Source organism: Dendropsophus ebraccatus, chromosome 10 (assembly GCF_027789765.1).
Source record: "Dendropsophus ebraccatus isolate aDenEbr1 chromosome 10, aDenEbr1.pat, whole genome shotgun sequence".
NCBI lineage: Eukaryota > Metazoa > Chordata > Amphibia > Anura > Hylidae > Dendropsophus > Dendropsophus ebraccatus.
In genome coordinates this window covers 106,137,654-106,158,044 of record NC_091463.1, presented here as the reverse complement: position 1 = coordinate 106,158,044, position 20,391 = coordinate 106,137,654, and the positions used below count along the sequence as shown (strand labels likewise).

Genomic DNA, 20,391 nt, shown 5'->3' with positions numbered 1-20,391 from the left:
TCCTCCTACCACCTGTCCCACAGGACACACATAGGCCTGAGCCTGCTCTCCTCCTACCACCTGTCCTACAGGACACACATAGGCCCGAGCCTGCTCTCCTCCTACCACCTGTCCTACAGGACACACATAGGCCTGAGCCTGCTCTCCTCCTACCACCTGTCCTACAGGACACACATAGGCTTGAGCCTGCTCCTATCCTACCACCTGTCCTACAGGACACACATAGGCCCGAGCCTGCTCTCCTCCTACCACCTGTCCTACAGGACACACATAGGCCTAAGCCTGCTCTCCTACCACCTGTCCTACAGGACACACATAGGCCTAAGCCTGCTCTCCTCCTACCACCTGTCCTACAGGACACACATAGGCCTGAGCCTGCTCTCCTACTACCACCTGTTCTACAGGACACACATAGGCCTGAGCCTGCTCTCCTCCTACCACCACCTGTCCTACAGGACACACATAGGCCTGAGCCTGCTCTCCTCCTACCACCTGTCCTACAGGACACACATAGGCCTGAGCCTGCTCTCCTCCTACCACCTGTCCTACAGGACACACATAGGCCTGAGCCTGCTCTCCTCCTACCACCTGTCCTACAGGACACACATAGGCCTGAGCCTGCTCTCCTCCTACCACCTGTCCTACAGGACACACATAGGCCTGAGCCTGCTCTCCTCCTACCACCTGTCCTACAGGACACACATAGGCCTGAGCCTGCTCTCCTCCTACCACCTGTCCTACAGGACACACATAGGCCTGAGCCTGCTCCTATCCTACCACCTGTCCTACAGGACACACATAGGCCTGAGCCTGCTCTCCTCCTACCACCTGTCCTACAGGACACACATAGGCCAAAGCCTGCTCCTATCCTACCACCTGTCCTACAGGACACACATAGGCCTGAGCCTGCTCTCCTCCTACCACCTGTCCTACAGGACACACACAGGCCTGAGCCTGCTCTCCTCCTACCACCTGTCCTACAGGACACACATAGGCCTGAGCCTGCTCTCCTCCTACCACCTGTCCTACAGGACACACATAGGCCCAAGCCTGCTCCTATCCTACCACCTGTCCTACAGGACACACACAGGCCTGAGCCTGCTCTCCTCCTACCACCTGTCCTACAGAAGGACACACATAGGCCTGAGCCTGCTCTCCTCCTACCACCTGTCCTACAGAAGGACACACATAGGCCTGAGCCTGCTCTCCTCCTACCACCTGTCCTACAGAAGGACACACATAGGCCTGAGCCTGCTCTCCTCCTACCACCTGTCCTACAGGACACACATAGGCCTGAGCCTGCTCTCCTCCTACCACCTGTCCTACAGGACACACATAGGCCTGAGCCTGCTCTCCTCCTACCACCTGTCCTACAGGACACACATAGGCCTGAGCCTGCTCTCCTCCTACCACCTGTCCTACAGGACACACATAGGCCTGAGCCTGCTCTCCTCTTACCACCTGTCCTACAGGACACACATAGGCCTGAGCCTGCTCTCCTCCTACCACCTGTCCTACAGGACACACATAGGCCTGAGCCTGCTTCTATCCTACCACCTGTCCTACAGAAGGACACACATAGGCCTGAGCCTGCTCTCCTCCTACCACCTGTCCTACAGGACACACATAGGCCCAAGCCTGCTCTCCTACCACCTGTCCTACAGAAGGACACACATAGGCCTGAGCCTGCTCTCCTCCTACCACCTGTCCTACAAGACACACATAGGCCTGAGCCTGCTCTCCTCCTACCACCTGTCCTACAGGACACACATAGGCCTGAGCCTGCTCCTATCCTACCACCTGTCCTACAGGACACACATAGGCCTGAGCCTGCTCTCCTCCTACCACCTGTCCTACAGAAGGACACACATAGGCCTGAGCCTGCTCTCCTCCTACCACCTGTCCTACAGGACACACATAGGCCTGAGCCTGCTCTCCTCCTACCACCTGTCCTACAGGACACACATAGGCCTGAGCCTGCTTTCCTCCTACCACCTGTCCTACAGGACACACATAGGCCTGAGCCTGCTCTCCTCCTACCACCTGTCCTACAGGACACACATAGGCCTGAGCCTGCTCTCCTCCTACCACCTGTCCCACAGGACACACATAGGCCTGAGCCTGCTCTCCTCCTACCACCTGTCCTACAGGACACACATAGGCCTGAGCCTGCTCCTATCCTACCACCTGTCCTACAGGACACACATAGGCCTGAGCCTACTCTCCTCCTACCACCTGTCCTACAGGACACACATAGGCCTGAGCCTGCTCTCCTCCTACCACCTGTCCTACAGGACACACATAGGCCTGAGCCTGCTCTCCTCCTACCACCTGTCCTACAGGACACACATAGGCCTGAGCCTGCTCTCCTCCTACCACCTGTCCTACAGGACACACATAGGCCCGAGCCTGCTCTCCTCCTACCACCTGTCCTACAGGACACACATAGGCCTGAGCCTGCTCTCCTCCTACCACCTGTCCCACAGGACACACATAGGCCTGAGCCTGCTCTCCTACCACCTGTCCTACAGGACACACATAGGCCTGAGCCTGCTCCTATCCTACCACCTGTCCTACAGAAGGACACACATAGGCCTGAGCCTGCTCTCCTCCTACCACCTGTCCTACAGGACACACATAGGCCTGAGCCTGCTCTCCTCCTACCACCTGTCCTACAGGACACACATAGGCCTGAGCCTGCTCTCCTCCTACCACCTGTCCTACAGGACACACATAGGCCGGAGCCTGCTCTCCTCTTACCACCTGTCCCAGAGGACACACATAGGCCTGAGCCTGCTCTCCTCCTACCACCTGTCCTACAGGACACACATAGGCCTGAGCCTGCTCTCCTCCTACCACCTGTCCTACAGGACACACATAGGCCTGAGCCTGCTCTCCTCCTACCACCTGTCCTACAGGACACACATAGGCCTGAGCCTGCTCTCCTCCTACCACCTGTCCTACAGGACACACATAGGCCTGAGCCTGCTCTCCTCCTACCACCTGTCCCACAGGACACACATAGGCCTGAGCCTGCTCTCCTACCACCTGTCCTACAGGACACACATAGGCCTGAGCCTGCTCTCCTCCTACCACCTGTCCCACAGGACACACATAGGCCTGAGCCTGCTCTCCTCCTACCACCTGTCCTACAGGACACACATAGGCCTGAGCCTGCTCTCCTCCTACCACCTGTCCTACAGGACACACATAGGCCTGAGCCTGCTCTCCTCCTACCACCTGTCCTACAGGACACACATAGGCCGGAGCCTGCTCTCCTCTTACCACCTGTCCCAGAGGACACACATAGGCCTGAGCCTGCTCTCCTCCTACCACCTGTCCTACAGGACACACATAGGCCTGAGCCTGCTCTCCTCCTACCACCTGTCCTACAGGACACACATAGGCCTGAGCCTGCTCTCCTCCTACCACCTGTCCTACAGGACACACATAGGCCTGAGCCTGCTCTCCTCCTACCACCTGTCCTACAGGACACACATAGGCCTGAGCCTGCTCTCCTCTTACCACCTGTCCTACAGGACACACATAGGCCTGAGCCTGCTCTCCTCCTACCACCTGTCCCACAGAAGGACAGAAAAAAACACAAGGAGGCTGGGAAAGCATAGGGCCTTATAGGCGGGGCAATTAACTCTTTATTGCTCTTTACCATCTGTCCTATCATTGCAGGAAGATAGAATCTCCCCATTATGTGCTGCTGCTTAGGACGTAAGGGAAACTGCTGTATACCTACACAGAATGGGGATATATATACACACTCATAGAGGAGGAGGATAATAAGTATATAATACACTGCTGTATACCTACACAGAATGGGGATATATATACACACTCATACAGGGGGATAATAAGTATATAATACACTGCTGTATACCTACACAGAATGGAGATATATACACACTCACAGCAGTGTATTATATACTTATTATCCGCCTGTATGAGTGTGTATATATCCCCCCATTCTGTGTAGGTATACAGCAGTGTATTATATACTTAGTATCCCCCTGTATATACTTATTATCCTCCTGTATGAGTGTGTATATATCTCTCCATTCTGTGTAGGTATACAGCAGTGTATTATATACTTATCCCCCTCCTGTATGAGTGTGTATATATCTCCATTCTGTGTAGGTATACAGCATTGTATTATATACTTATTATCCTCCTATATGAGTGTGTATATATCTCCCCATTCTGTGTAGGTATACAGCAGTGTATTATATACTTATTATCCCCCTGTATGAGTGTATATCTCTCTCCATTCTGTGTAGGTATACAGCAGTGTATTATATACTTATTATCCTCCTCCTGTATGAGTGTGTATATGTATCCTCATTCTGTGTAGGTATACAGCAGTGTATTATATACTTATTATCCCCCTGTATGAGTGTGTATATATCTCCCCTCTGTGTAGGTATACAGCAGTGTATTATATACTTATTATCCCCCTGTATGAGTGTGTATATATCTCCCCATTCTGTGTAGTATACAGCAGTGTATTATATACTTATTCTCCTCCTGTATGAGTGTGTATATTTCTCCCTATTCTGTGTAGGTATACAGCAGTTTATTATATACTTATTATCCTCCTGTATGAGTGTGTATATATCTCCCCATTCTGTGTAGGTATACAGCAGTGTATTATATACTTATTATCCTCCTGTATGAGTGTGTATATATCTCCCCATTCTGTGCAGGTATACAGCAGTGTATTATATACTTATTATCCCCCTCCTGTATGAGTGTGTATATATCTCCATTCTGTGTAGGTATACAGCAGTGTATTATATACTTATTATCCTCCTGTATGAGTGTGTATATATCTCCCCATTCTGTGTAGGTATACAGCTGTGTATTATATACTTATTATCCTCCTGTATGAGTGTGTATATATCTCTCCATTCTGTGTAGGTATACAGCAGTGTATTATATACTTATTATCCTCTTGTATGAGTGTGTATATATCTCCATTCTGTGTAGGTATACAGCAGTGTATTATATACTTATTATCCTCCTGTATGAGTGTGTATATATCTCCCCATTCTGTGTAGGTATACAGCAGTGTATTATATACTTATTATCCTCCTGTATGAGTGTGTATATATCCCCCCATTCTGTGTAGGTATACAGCAGTGTATTATATACTTATTATCCCCCTGTATGAGTGTGTATATATATCCCCATTCTGTGTAGGTATACATCAGTGTATTATATACTTATTATCCCCCTGTATGAGTGTGTATATATATCCCCATTCTGTGTAGGTATACAGCAGTGTATTATATACTTATTATCCCCCTGTATGAGTGTGTATATATATCCCCATTCTGTGTAGGTATACAGCAGTGTATTATATACTTATTATCCACCTGTATGAGTGTGTATATATCTCCCCATTCTGTGTAGGTATACAGCAGTGTATTATATACTTATTATCCCCCTGTATGAGTGTGTATATATATCCCCATTCTGTGTAGGTATACAGCAGTGTATTATATACTTATTATCCTCCTGTATGAGTGTGTATATATCCCCATTCTGTGTGGGTATACAGCAGTGTATTATATACTTATTATTCTCCTGTATGAGTGTGTATATATCCCCTCATTCTGTGTAGGTATACAGCAGTGTATTATATACTTATTATCCTCCTGTATGAGTGTGTATATATATATCTCTCCATTCTGTGTAGGTATACAGCAGTGTATTATATACTTATTATCCTCCTGTATGAGTGTGTATATATCCCCATTCTGTGTGGGTATACAGCAGTGTATTATATACTTATTATCCTCCTGTATGAGTGTGTATATATCCCCTCATTCTGTGTAGGTATACAGCAGTGTATTATATACTTATTATCCTCCTGTATGAGTGTGTATATATCCCCTCATTCTGTGTAGGTATACAGCAGTGTATTATATACTTATTATCCCCCTGTATGAGTGTGTATATATATCTCTCCATTCTGTGTAGGTATACAGCAGTGTATTATATACTTATTATCCTCCTGTATGAGTGTGTATATATATCCCCATTCTGTGTAGGTATACAGCAGTGTATTATATACTTATTATCCCCCTGTATGAGTGTGTATATATATCCCCATTCTGTGTAGGTATACAGCAGTGTATTATATACTTATTATCCTCCTGTATGAGTGTATATATCTCTCCATTCTGTGTAGGTATACAGCAGTGTTTTATATACTTATTATCCCCCTGTATGAGTGTGTATATATATCCCCCCATTCTGTGTAGGTATACAGCAGTGTATTATATACTTATTATCCCCCTGTATGAGTGTGTATATATCTCTCCATTCTGTGTAGGTATACAGCAGTGTATTATATACTTATTATCCTCCTGTATGAGTGTGTATATATCTCCATTCTGTGTAGGTATACAGCAGTGTATTATATACTTATTATCCTCCTCCTGTATGAGTGTGTATATATCTCCCCATTCTGTGTAGGTATACAGCAGTGTATTATATACTTATTATCCTCCTGTATGAGTGTGCATATATTTCCTCATTCTGTGTAGGTATACAGCAGTGTATTATATACTTATTATCCTCCTGTATGAGTGTGTATATATCTCCATTCTGTGTAGGTATACAGCAGTGTATTATATACTTATTACCCTCCTGTATGAGTGTGTATATATCTCTCCATTCTGTGTAGGTATACAGCAGTGTATTACATACTTATTATCCTCCTGTATGACTGTGTATATATCCCCCCATTCTGTGTAGGTATACAGCAGTGTATTACATACTTATTATCCTCCTGTATGAGTGTGTATATATCCCCATTCTGTGTAGGTATACAGCAGTGTATTATATACTTATTATCCTCCTGTATTAGTGTATATATCTCCCCATTCTGTGTAGGTATACAGCAGTGTATTACATACTTATTATCCTCCTGTATGAGTGTGTATATATCCCCATTCTGTGTAGGTATACAGCAGTGTATTATATACTTATTATCCTCCTCCTGTATGAGTGTATATATCTCCCCATTCTGTGTAGGTATACAGCAGTGTATTATATACTTATTATCCTCCTCCTGTATGAGTGTATATATCCCCATTCTGTGTAGGTATACAGCAGTGTATTATATAGTTATTATCCCCCTGTATGAGTGTATATATATCCCCCCATTCTGTGTAGGTATACAGCAGTGTATTATATACTTATTATCCTCCTGTATGAGTGTATATATCTCCCCATTCTGTGTAGGTATACAGCAGTGTATTATATACTTATTATCCCCCTGTATGAGTGTGTATATATATCCCCATTCTGTGTAGGTATACAGCAGTGTATTATATACTTATTATCCCCCTGTATGAGTGTGTATATATCTGACCTGTATATACTTCTCCCAGTAACACTGACCTGTATATACTTCTCCCAGTAACACTGACCTGTATATACTACTCCCAGTTACACTAAGCTGTATATACTTCTCCCAGTAACACTAAGCTGTATATACTACTCCCAGTAACACTGACCTGTATATACTACTCCCAGTAACACTGACCTGTATATACTACTCCCAGTAACACTGACCTGTATATACTACTCCCAGTAACACTGACCTGTATATACTACTCCCAGTAACACTGACCTGTATATACTACTCCCAGTAACACTGACCTGTATATACTTCTCCCAGTAACACTGACCTGTATATACTTCTCCCAGTAGCACTGACCTTTATATACTATTCCCAGTAACACTAACCTGTATATACTATTCCCAGTAACACTGACCTGTATATACTATTCCCAGTAACACTAAGCTGTATATACTACTCCCAGTAACACTGACCTGTATATACTACTCCCAGTAACACTGACCTGTATATACTTCTCCCAGTAACACTGACCTGTATATACTACTCCCAGTAACACTGAGCTGTATATACTTCTCCCAGTAACACTGACCTGTATATACTACTCCCAGTAGCACTGAGCTGTATATACTACTCCCAGTAACACTGACCTGTATATACTACTCCCAGTAGCACTGACCTGTATATACTTCTCCCAGTAACACTGACCTGTATATACTATTCCCAGTAACACTGACCTGTATATACTATTCCCAGTAACACTAAGCTGTATATACTACTCCCAGTAACACTGACCTGTATATACTACTCCCAGTAACACTGACCTGTATATACTTCTCCCAATAACACTGACCTGTATATACTACTCCCAGTAACACTGACCTGTATATACTACTCCCAGTAACACTGACCTGTATATACTACTCCCAGTAACACAGACCTGTATATACTTCTCCCAGTAACACTGACCTGTATATACTACTCCCAGTAACACTGACCTGTATATACTACTCCCAGTAACACTGACCTGTATATACTACTCCCAGTAACACTGACCTGTATATACTACTCCCAGTAACACTGACCTGTATATACTTCTCCCAATAACACTGACCTGTATATACTACTCCCAGTAACACAGACCTGTATATACTACTCCCAGTAACACTGACCTGTATATACTACTCCCAGTAACACTGACCTGTATATACTTCTCCCAATAACACTGACCTGTATATACTACTCCCAGTAACTCTGACCTGTATATACTACTCCCAGTAACACTGACCTGTATATACTATTCCCAGTTACACTAAGCTGTATATACTACTCCCAGTAACACTGACCTGTATATACTTCTCCCAGTTACACTAAGCTGTATATACTACTCCCAGTAACACTGACCTGTATATACTACTCCCAGTAACACTGACCTGTATATACTTCTCCCAGTAACACTGACCTGTATATACTACTTCCAGTAGCACTGAGCTGTATATACTACTCCCAGTAACACTGACCTGTATATACTACTCCCAGTAGCACTGACCTGTATATACTTCTCCCAGTAACACTGACCTGTATATACTATTCCCAGTAACACTGACCTGTATATACTACTCCCAGTAACACTGACCTGTATATACTACTCCCAGTAACACTGAGCTGTATATACTACTCCCAGTAACACTGACCTGTATATACTACTCCCAGTAACACTGACCTGTATATACTACTCCCAGTAACACTGACCTGTATATACTTCTCCCAATAACACTGACCTGTATATACTACTCCCAGTAACTCTGACCTGTATATACTACTCCCAGTAACACTGACCTGTATATACTATTCCCAGTTACACTAAGCTGTATATACTACTCCCAGTAACACTGACCTGTATATACTTCTCCCAGTTACACTAAGCTGTATATACTACTCCCAGTAACACTGACCTGTATATACTACTCCCAGTAACACTGACCTGTATATACTTCTCCCAGTAACACTGACCTGTATATACTACTTCCAGTAGCACTGAGCTGTATATACTACTCCCAGTAACACTGACCTGTATATACTACTCCCAGTAGCACTGACCTGTATATACTTCTCCCAGTAACACTGACCTGTATATACTATTCCCAGTAACACTGACCTGTATATACTACTCCCAGTAACACTGACCTGTATATACTACTCCCAGTAACACTGACCTGTATATACTACTCCCAGTAGCACTGACCTGTATATACTACTCCCAGTAACACTGACCTGTATATACTACTCCCAGTAACACTGACCTGTATATACTACTCCCAGTAGCACTGACCTGTATATACTTCTCCCAGTAACACTGACCTGTATATACTATTCCCAGTTACACTAAGCTGTATATACTTCTCCCAGTAACACTGACCTGTATATACTACTCCCAGTAACACTGACCTGTATATACTACTCCCAGTAACACTGACCTGTATATACTTCTCCCAGTAACACTGACCTGTATATACTACTCCCAGTAACACTGACCTGTATATACTACTCCCAGTTACACTGACCTGTATATACTACTCCCAGTAACACTGACCTGTATATACTATTCCCAGTTACACTAAGCTGTATATACTACTCCCAGTAACACTAAGCTGTATATACTTCTCCCAGTAACACTGACCTGTATATACTACTCCCAGTAACACTGACCTGTATATACTACTCCCAGTAACACTGACCTGTATATACTTCTCCCAGTAACACTAAGCTGTATATACTACTCCCAGTAACACTGACCTGTATATACTACTCCCAGTAACACTGACCTGTATATACTTCTCCCAATAACACTGACCTGTATATACTACTCCCAGTAACACTGACCTGTATATACTACTCCCAGTAACACTGACCTGTATATACTATTCCCAGTTACACTGAGCTGTATACTCATTTGTTGCAGACGTGTTGTTCCTGCTACACTGACACCGGCTGAGACATTAGGTGAGTAAGGGCCCTATTCCACGGGACGATTATCGTTCAGATTATCGTTAAGTTGTTCGAATCTAAACGATAATCTTTCGTTTGAATACCAGTAAATGATTAACGATCAAACGAGAAATCAGTGATCGCTTAATAAGACCTGGACATATTTTTATCGTTGCTCGTTCGCAAATCGTTCGCATTGAATAAGATGTCGTTCGGTCGCTCGCAGTAGTGACGAACGCAATAGCAACGACTAGACGACCACAAGAACGATCATAAGTAACGATTATCGTTCTATGTAAATGGGTGAACGATTTCAGGTCTTTCGCAATAGCGGTCCTTTTGATCGTTTATCGTTAACGATTATGCGAACGATAATCGTCCCGTGGAATAGGCCCTAACACCGGCCTGCTATGTGACATCACTGAGGACCCACAACACCCATCTACCGGCAACATCCCGTCACTTTCTGGCTTTGTGTATCATCCGCTTTGCTGAGTATCTGAACTGGTGATCCGTTCTGCCAAGTCGGCTCTCACCTCTGTAGTCTGGGTAACGTAGAGACGGCCGCTGCTCCTCATGGACGTCATTGTTGTAGCTTTCATCTGATGGAAATCCTGATCCTGGGGCGAGAAGAGGCAAAAGTTATTCAGGATTGTAACTATTCACCCCCGGGGCTGCAGCCTCGTGTTCTTTGGATTGGTCGGTGGTGGATAAGAACACTGTGGGCTGACCGTAGAGCGGGGGCCGTTATAAGAACACTGTGGGCTGACCGTAGAGCGGGGGGCCGTTATAAGAACACTGTGGGCTGACCGTAGAGCGGGGGGCCGTTATAAGAACACTGTGGGCTGACCGTAGAGCGGGGGCCGTTATAAGAACACTGTGGGCTGACCGTAGAGCGGGGGGCCGTTATAAGAACACTGTGGGCTAACCGTAGAGCGGGGGGCCGTTATAAGAACACTGTGGGCTGACCGTAGAGCGGGGGCCGTTATAAGAACACTGTGGGCTGACCGTAGAGCGGGGGGCCGTTATAAGAACACTGTGGGCTGACCGTAGAGCGGGGGGCCGTTATAAGAACACTGTGGGCTGACCGTAGAGAGGGGGGCCGTTATAAGAACACTGTGGGCTAACCGTAGAGCGGGGGGCCGTTATAAGAACACTGTGGGCTGACCGTAGAGCGGGGGGGCCGTTATAAGAACACTGTGGGCTGACCATAGAGCGGGGGGCCGTTATAAGAACACTGTGGGCTGACCGTAGAGAGGGGGGCCGTTATAAGAACACTGTGGGCTGACCGTAGAGCGGGGGGCCGTTATAAGAACACTGTAGGCTGACCGTAGAGCGGGGGGCCGTTATAAGAACACTGTGGGCTGACCGTAGAGCGGGGGGCCGTTATAAGAACACTGTGGGCCGACCGTAGAGCGGGGGGCCGTTATAAGAACACTGTGGGCTGACCGTAGAGCGGGGGACACACTGTGGGCTGACCGTAGAGCGGGGGGCACACTGTGGGCTGACCGTAGAGCGGGGGGCCGTTATAAGAACACTGTGGGCTGATTGTAGAGCGGGGGCCGTTATAAGAACACTGTGGGCTGATTGTAGAGCGGGGGCCGTTATAAGAACACTGTGGGCTGACCATAGAGCGGGGGGCACACTGTGGGCTGACCGTAGAGCGGGGGGCCGTTATAAGAACACTGTGGGCTGACCGTAGAGCGGGGGGCTGTTATAAGAACACTGTGGGCTGACCGTAGAGCGGGGGGCCGTTATAAGAACACTGTGGGCTGACCGTAGAGCGGGGGGGCCGTTATAAGAACACTGTGGGGCTGACCGTAGAGCGGGGGGCCGTTATAAGAACACTGTGGGCTAACCGTAGAGCGGGGGGCCGTTATAAGAACACTGTGGGCTGAACCGTAGAGCGGGGGCCGTTATAAGAACACTGTGGGCTGACCGTAGAGCGGGGGCCGTTATAAGAACACTGTGGGCTGACCGTAGAGCGGGGGGCCGTTTATAAGAACACTGTAGGCTGACCGTAGAGCGGGGGGCCGTTATAAGAACACTGTGGGCTGACCGTAGAGCGGGGGGCCGTTATAAGAACACTGTGGGCTGACCGTAGAGCGGGGGGCCGTTATAAGAACACTGTGGGCTGACCGTAGAGCGGGGGGCCGTTATAAGAACACTGTAGGCTGACCGTAGAGCGGGGGGCCGTTATAAGAACACTGTGGGCTGACCGTAGAGCGGGGGGCCGTTATAAGAACACTGTGGGCTGACCGTAGAGCGGGGGGCACACTGTGGGCTGACCGTAGAGCGGGGGGCACACTGTGGGCTGACCGTAGAGCGGGGGGCCGTTATAAGAACACTGTGGGCTGATTGTAGAGCGGGGGCCGTTATAAGAACACTGTGGGCTGACCGTAGAGCGGGGGGCACACTGTGGGCTGACCGTAGAGCGGGGGGCCGTTATAAGAACACTGTGGGCTGACCGTAGAGCGGGGGGCCGTTATAAGAACACTGTGGGCTGACCGTAGAGCGGGGGGCCGTTATAAGAACACTGTGGGCTGACCGTAGAGCTGGGGGCCGTTATAAGAATACTGTGGGCTAACCGTAGAGCGGGGGGCCGTTATAAGAATACTGTGGGCTGACCGTAGAGCGGGGGGCCGTTATAAGAATACTGTGGGCTGACCGTAGAGCGGGGGGCCGTTATAAGAACACTGTGGGCTGACCGTAGAGCGGGGGTGTTATAAGAACACTGTGGGCTGACCGTAGAGCGGGGGCCGTTATAAGAACACTGTGGGCTGACCGTAGAGCGGGGGGCCGTTATAAGAACACTGTGGGCTGACCGTTGAGCGGGGGCCGTTATAAGAACACTGTGGGCTGACCGTAGAGCGGGGGGCCGTTATAAGAACACTGTGGGCTGACCGTAGAGCGGGGGGCCGTTATAAGAACACTGTGGGCTGACCGTAGAGCGGGGGCCGTTATAAGAACACTGTGGGCTGACCGTAGAGGGGGGGCCGTTATAAGAACACTGTGGGCTGACCGTAGAGCGGGGGCCGTTATAAGAACACTGTGGGCTGACCGTAGAGCGGGGGCCGTTATAAGAACACTGTGGGCTGACCGTAGAGCGGGGGGCCGTTATAAGAATACTATGGGCTAACCGTAGAGCGGGGGGCCGTTATAAGAATACTATGGGCTAACCGTAGAGCGGGGGGCCGTTATAAGAACACTGTGGGCTGACCGTAGAGCGGGGGCCGTTATAAGAACACTGTGGGCTGACCGTAGAGCGGGGGCCGTTATAAGAACACTGTGGGCTGACCGTAGAGCGGGGGCCGTTATAAGAACACTGTGGGCTGACCGTAGAGCGGGGGGCCGTTATAAGAACACTGTGGGCTGACCGTAGAGCGGGGGGCCATTATAAGAACACTGTGGGCTGACCGTAGAGCGGGGGGCCGTTATAAGAACACTGTTGGCTGACCGTAGAGCGGGGGGCCGTTATAAGAACACTGTGGGCTGACCGTAGAGCGGGGGGCCGTTATAAGAACACTGTGGGCTGACCGTAGAGCGGGGGGCCGTTATAAGAACACTGTGGGCTGACCGTAGAGCGGGGGGCCGTTATAAGAACACTGTGGGCTGACCGTAGAGCGGGGGGCCGTTATAAGAACACTGTGGGCTGACCGTAGAGCAGGGGGCCGTTATAAGAACACTGTGGGCTGACCGTAGAGAGGGGGGCCGTTATAAGAACACTGTGGGCTGACCGTAGAGCGGGGGGCCGTTATAAGAACACTGTGGGCTGACCGTAGAGCGGGGGGCCGTTATAAGAACACTGTGGGCTGACCGTAGAGCAGGGGGCCGTTATAAGAACACTGTAGGCTGACCGTAGAGCAGGGGGCCGTTATAAGAACACTGTTGGCTGACCGTAGAGAGGGGGGCCGTTATAAGAACACTGTTGGCTGACCGTAGAGCGGGGGGCCGTTATAAGAACACTGTGGGCTGACCGTAGAGCGGGGGGCCGTTATAAGAACACTGTAGGCTGACCGTAGAGCGGGGGGCCGTTATAAGAACACTGTGGGCTGACCGTAGAGCGGGGGGCCGTTATAAGAACACTGTGGGCTGATCACCTCACCTGGATGAGCCAGAAGGCTACCGGGACAATGTGTGGTGGGTCATGTGACCAGGATAGAGACAGAAGTTTATTTGGACAGTTTGTGTTGTGTAGCCCAAGCCTTGTATATGATCACTGCCAGACAGGGACGACAGATCTGCCCTAGCCATGTCTGGCTGGAGCACTGCAGGTGAGGGGCTATGGTGAACACAGACTAATTCTATCCACATCAGGTTGTTGTTCCTCTTCCTCTGATTGCTGCACAAGATTAACTGAGGTTCTGTATAAGTCAGTAAAGTACAGTGCAAAGGCTGTGTCTCTACTGCAACCTGCTAAGATTCCACAGGGGTCACCCCTGATAGCCAGCTCTCCTGCTTGGGGAGCCTGTAATCCCTGATCTTGTGTCACTTCATTCACACAGGATAGCTCAGGCAGATGTTCATCCCCGTGGATACAGGACTCTCTTCTTACAGCCCCAGTTGAGTACCACATTGTCTGGATAGGATCCCACAGACCCCCAAACCTCTTCAGCTCCACACCTGAGGGTTATTGTATTTCAAGTATCAATTGTACCCAGAGCCTAGGTCAGCAGCTTATCGTTATATTACTCCCAGCTTCCAAGCTGTGCCTAAAGTGCTCTCATCTACCAGGGACACACAGACATAAAGTCCAATAACAAAAGTCCAGTTTATTGTGGTGCCGGAAACAGAAAATAAAAAGCCTTTACACATCAGGCAGATTCAATGGCAAAACACAAAGCAAAACCTGCTCATCTGAGCACTAACTAACCATATCACCTCTAACTAACTCCAGCACCTTCCTACCAGGTACTGGTCCAGCTCCTCACATACACACACAAACACACACACACACACAGACACACATACACACAGCACCTTACTACCAGGCACTGGTCCAGCTCCTCACACATACACACAGCACCTTACTACCAGGCACTGGTCCAGCTCCTCACATACACAGCACCTTACTACCAGGCACTGGTCCAGCTCCTCACATACACAGCACCTTCCTACCAGGTACTGGTCCAGCTCCTCACACACACACAGCACCTTACTACCAGGCACTGGTCCAGCCCCTCACATACACAGCACCTTACTACCAGGCACTGGTCCAGCTCCTCACATACACAGCACCTTACTACCAGGCACTGGTCCAGCTCCTCACATACACACAGCACCTTACTACCAGGCACTGGTCCAGCTCCTCACACACACACACAGCACCTTACTACCAGGCACTGGTCCAGCTCCTCACATACATACACAGCACCTTACTACCAGGCACTGGTCCAGCTCCTCACACACACAGCACCTTACTACCAGGCACTGGTCCAGCTCCTCACACACATACACACAGCACCTTACTACCAGGCACTGGTCCAGCCCCTCACATACACACAGCACCTTACTACCAGGCACTGGTCCAGCTCCTCACACACACAGCACCTTACTACCAGGTACTGGTCCAGCTCCTCACATACACACAGCACCTTACTACCAGGCACTGGTCCAGCTCCTCACATACACACACAGCACCTTACTACCAGGCACTGGTCCAGCTCCTCACATACACACACAGCACCTTACTACCAGGCACTGGTCCAACTCCTCACATACACACACAGCACCTTACTACCAGGCACTGGTCCAGCTCCTCACATACACACACAGCACCTTACTACCAGGCACTGGTCCAGCTCCTCACACACACACACAGCACCTTACTACCAGGCACTGGTCCAGCTCCTCACACACACAGCACCTTACTACCAGGCACTGGTCCAGCTCCTCACATACACACACACAGCACCTTACTACCAGGCACTGGTCCAGCTCCTCACACACACACACAGCACCTTACTACCAGGCACTGGTCCAGCTCCTCACATACACACACAGCACCTTACTACCAGGCACTGGTCCAGCTCCTCACATACACACACACAGCACCTTACTACCAGGCACTGGTCCAGCTCCTCACACATACACACAGCACCTTACTACCAGGCACTGGTCCAGCTCCTCACATACACACAGCACCTTACTACCAGGCACTGGTCCAGCTCCTCACATACACACACACAGCACCTTACTACCAGGCACTGGTCCAGCTCCTCACATACACAGCACCTTACTACCAGGCACTGGTCCAGCTCCTCACACACACACACAGCACCTTACTACCAGGCACTGGTCCAGCTCCTCACACACACACACAGCACCTTACTACCAGGCAGTGGTCCAGCTCCTCACATACACACACAGCACCTTACTACCAGGCACTGGTCCAGCTCCTCACACACACACACAGCACCTTACTACCAGGCACTGGTCCAGCTCCTCACATACACACACAGCACCTTACTACCAGGCACTGGTCCAGCTCCTCACATACACACAGCACCTTACTACCAGGCACTGGTCCAGCTCCTCACATACACAGCACCTTACTACCAGGCACTGGTCCAGCTCCTCACATACACAGCACCTTACTACCAGGCAGTGGTCCAGCTCCTCACATACACACACACAGCACCTTACTACCAGGCACTGGTCCAGCTCCTCACACACACACACACAGCACCTTACTACCATGCACTGGTCCAGCTCCTCACACACACACAGCACCTTACTACCAGGCACTGGTCCAGCTCCTCACAGATACACACAGCACCTTACTACCAGGCACTGGTCCAGCTCCTCACACACACATACACACAGCACCTTACTACCAGGCACTGGTCCAGCTCCTCACATACACACAGCACCTTACTACCAGGCACTGGTCCAGCTCCTCACATACACACAGCACCTTACTACCAGGCACTGGTCCAGCTCCTCACATACACACACAGCACCTTACTACCAGGCACTGGTCCAGCTCCTCACACATACACACACAGCACCTCACTACCAGGCACTGGTGCAGCTCCTCACATACATACACAGCACCTTACTACCAGGCACTGGTCCAGCTCCTCACATACACATACACACAGCACCTTACTACCAGGCACTGGTCCAGCTCCTCACATACACACACACAGCACCTTACTACCAGGCACTGGTCCAGCTCCTCACATACATACACACAGCACCTTACTACCATGCACTGGTCCAGCTCCTCACATACACACAGCACCTTACTACCAGGCACTGGTCCAGCTCCTCACACACACACACACACACAGCACCTTACTACCAGGCACTGGTCCAGCTCCTCACATACACACAGCACCTTACTACCAGGCACTGGTCCAGCTCCTCACATACACACACAGCACCTTACTACCAGGCACTGGTCCAGCTCCTCACATACACACACAGCACCTTACTACCAGGCACTGGTCCAGCTCCTCACATACACACACAGCACCTTACTACCAGGCACTGGTCCAGCTCCTCACATACACACACAGCACCTTACTACCAGGCACTGGTCCAGCTCCTTACATACATACACACAGCACCTTACTACCTGGCACTGGTCCAGCTCCTCACACACACAGCACCTTACTACCAGGCACTGGTCCAGCTCCTTACATACATACACACAGCACCTTACTACCAGGCACTGGTCCAGCTCCTCACATACACACACAGCACCTTACTACCAGGCACTGGTCCAGCTCCTTACATACATACACACAGCACCTTACTACCTGGCACTGGTCCAGCTCCTCACACACACAGCACCTTACTACCAGGCACTGGTACAGCTCCTCACACACACACAGCACCTTACTACCAGGTACTGGTCCAGCTCCTCACATACACACACACAGCACCTTACTACCAGGCACTGGTACAGCTCCTCACACACACACAGCACCTTACTACCAGGCACTGGTCCAGCTCCTCACATACACACACAGCCCCTTACTACCAGGCACTGGTCCAGCTCCTCACATACACACACAGCACCTTACTACCAGGCACTGGTCCAGCTCCTCACATACACACACAGCACCTTACTACCAGGTACTGGTCCAGCTCCTCACACATACACAGCACCTTACTACCAGGTATTGGTCCAGCTCCTCACACACACACAGCACCTTACTACCAGGCACTGGTCCAGCTCCTCACATACATACACACAGCACCTTACTACCAGGCACTGGTCCAGCTCCTCACATACACAGCACCTTACTACCAGGCACTGGTCCAGCTCCTCACATACACACACAGCACCTTACTACCAGGCACTGGTCCAGCTCCTCACATACACACACAGCACCTTACTACCAGGCACTGGTCCAGCTCCTCACATACACACAGCACCTTACTACCAGGCACTGGTCCAGCTCCTCACACACACACACACAGCACCTTACTACCAGGCACTGGTCCAGCTCCTCACACACACACACACAGCACCTTACTACCAGGCACTGGTCCAGCTCCTCACACACACACACAGCACCTTACTACCAGGCACTGGTCCAGCTCCTCACACACACAGCACCTTACTACCAGGCACTGGTCCAGCTCCTCACACACATACACACAGCACCTTACTACCAGGCACTGGTCCAGCTCCTCACATACACACACAGCACCTTACTACCAGGTATTGGTCCAGCTCCTCACACACACAGCACCTTACTACCAGGCACTGGTCCAGCTCCTCACACACACACAGCACCTTACTACCAGGTATTGGTCCAGCTCCTCACACACACAGCACCTTACTACCAGGCACTGGTCCAGCTCCTCACACACACACACAGCACCTTACTACCTGGCACTGGTCCAGCTCCTCACACATACACACAGCACCTTACTACCAGGCACTGGTCCAGCTCCTCACATACACAGCACCTTACTACCAGGCACTGGTCCAGCTCCTCACATACACACACAGCACCTCACTACCAGGTACTGGTCCAGCTCCTCACATACACACAGCACCTTACTACCAGGCACTGGTCCAGATCCTCACATACACACACACAGCACCTCACTACCAGGTACTGGTCCAGCTCCTCACATACACACAGCACCTTACTACCAGGCACTGGTCCAGCTCCTCACATACATACACACAGCACCTTACTACCAGGCACTGGTCCAGCTCCTCACACATACACACACAGCACCTTACTACCAGGCACTGGTCCAGCTCCTCACATACACACACAGCACCTTACTACCAGGCACTGGTCCAGCTCCTCACACACACATACACACAGCACCTTACTACCAGGCACTGGTCCAGCTCCTCACATACATACACACAGCACCTTACTACCAGGCACTGGTCCAGCTCCTCACACACACAGACACACACACACACACACACACACACACACACACAGCACCTTACTACCAGGCACTGGTCCAGCTCCTCACACACACACACAGCACCTTACTACCAGGCACTGGTCCAGCTCCTCACATACACACAGCACCTTACTACCAGGCACTGGTCCACCTCCTCACATACACACACAGCACCTTACTACCAGGCACTGGTCCAGCTCCTCACACACACACACAGCACCTTACTACCAGGCACTGGTCCAGCTCCTCACATACACACAGCACCTTACTACCAGGCACTGGTCCAGCTCCTCACACACACACAGCACCTTACTACCAGGTACTGGTCCAGCTCCTCACACACACATACACACAGCACCTTACTACCAGGCACTGGTCAAGCTCCTCACACACACACAGCACCTTACTACCAGGCACTGGTCCAGCTCCTCACATACACACACAGCACCTTACTACCAGGCACTGTCAGCTCCTCACATACACATACACAGCACTTACTACCAGGCACTGGTCCACTCCTCACACACACACCACAGCACCTTACTACTAGGCACTGGTTCATGCTCCTCCACTACATACACACAGCCACCTTACTACCAGGCCCTGGTCCAGCTCCTCACATACACACCAGC

At 49.7% G+C, this 20,391-nt stretch overlaps 1 protein-coding gene across 3 annotated transcripts in view; it reads right to left on the bottom strand.

Moving 5' to 3' along the window:
- The window catches only part of SRPX2 (sushi repeat containing protein X-linked 2), a 104,232-nt gene that overhangs the window by 51,187 nt on the left and 32,654 nt on the right, over positions 1-20,391 (bottom strand). For all 3 annotated transcript variants that reach the window (XM_069943059.1, XM_069943061.1, XM_069943060.1), the window contains exon 3: positions 10,906-10,989. In XM_069943059.1, the coding sequence (XP_069799160.1) occupies positions 10,906-10,989 (84 nt within the window). The remainder of the gene's footprint in view (positions 1-10,905; positions 10,990-20,391) is intronic.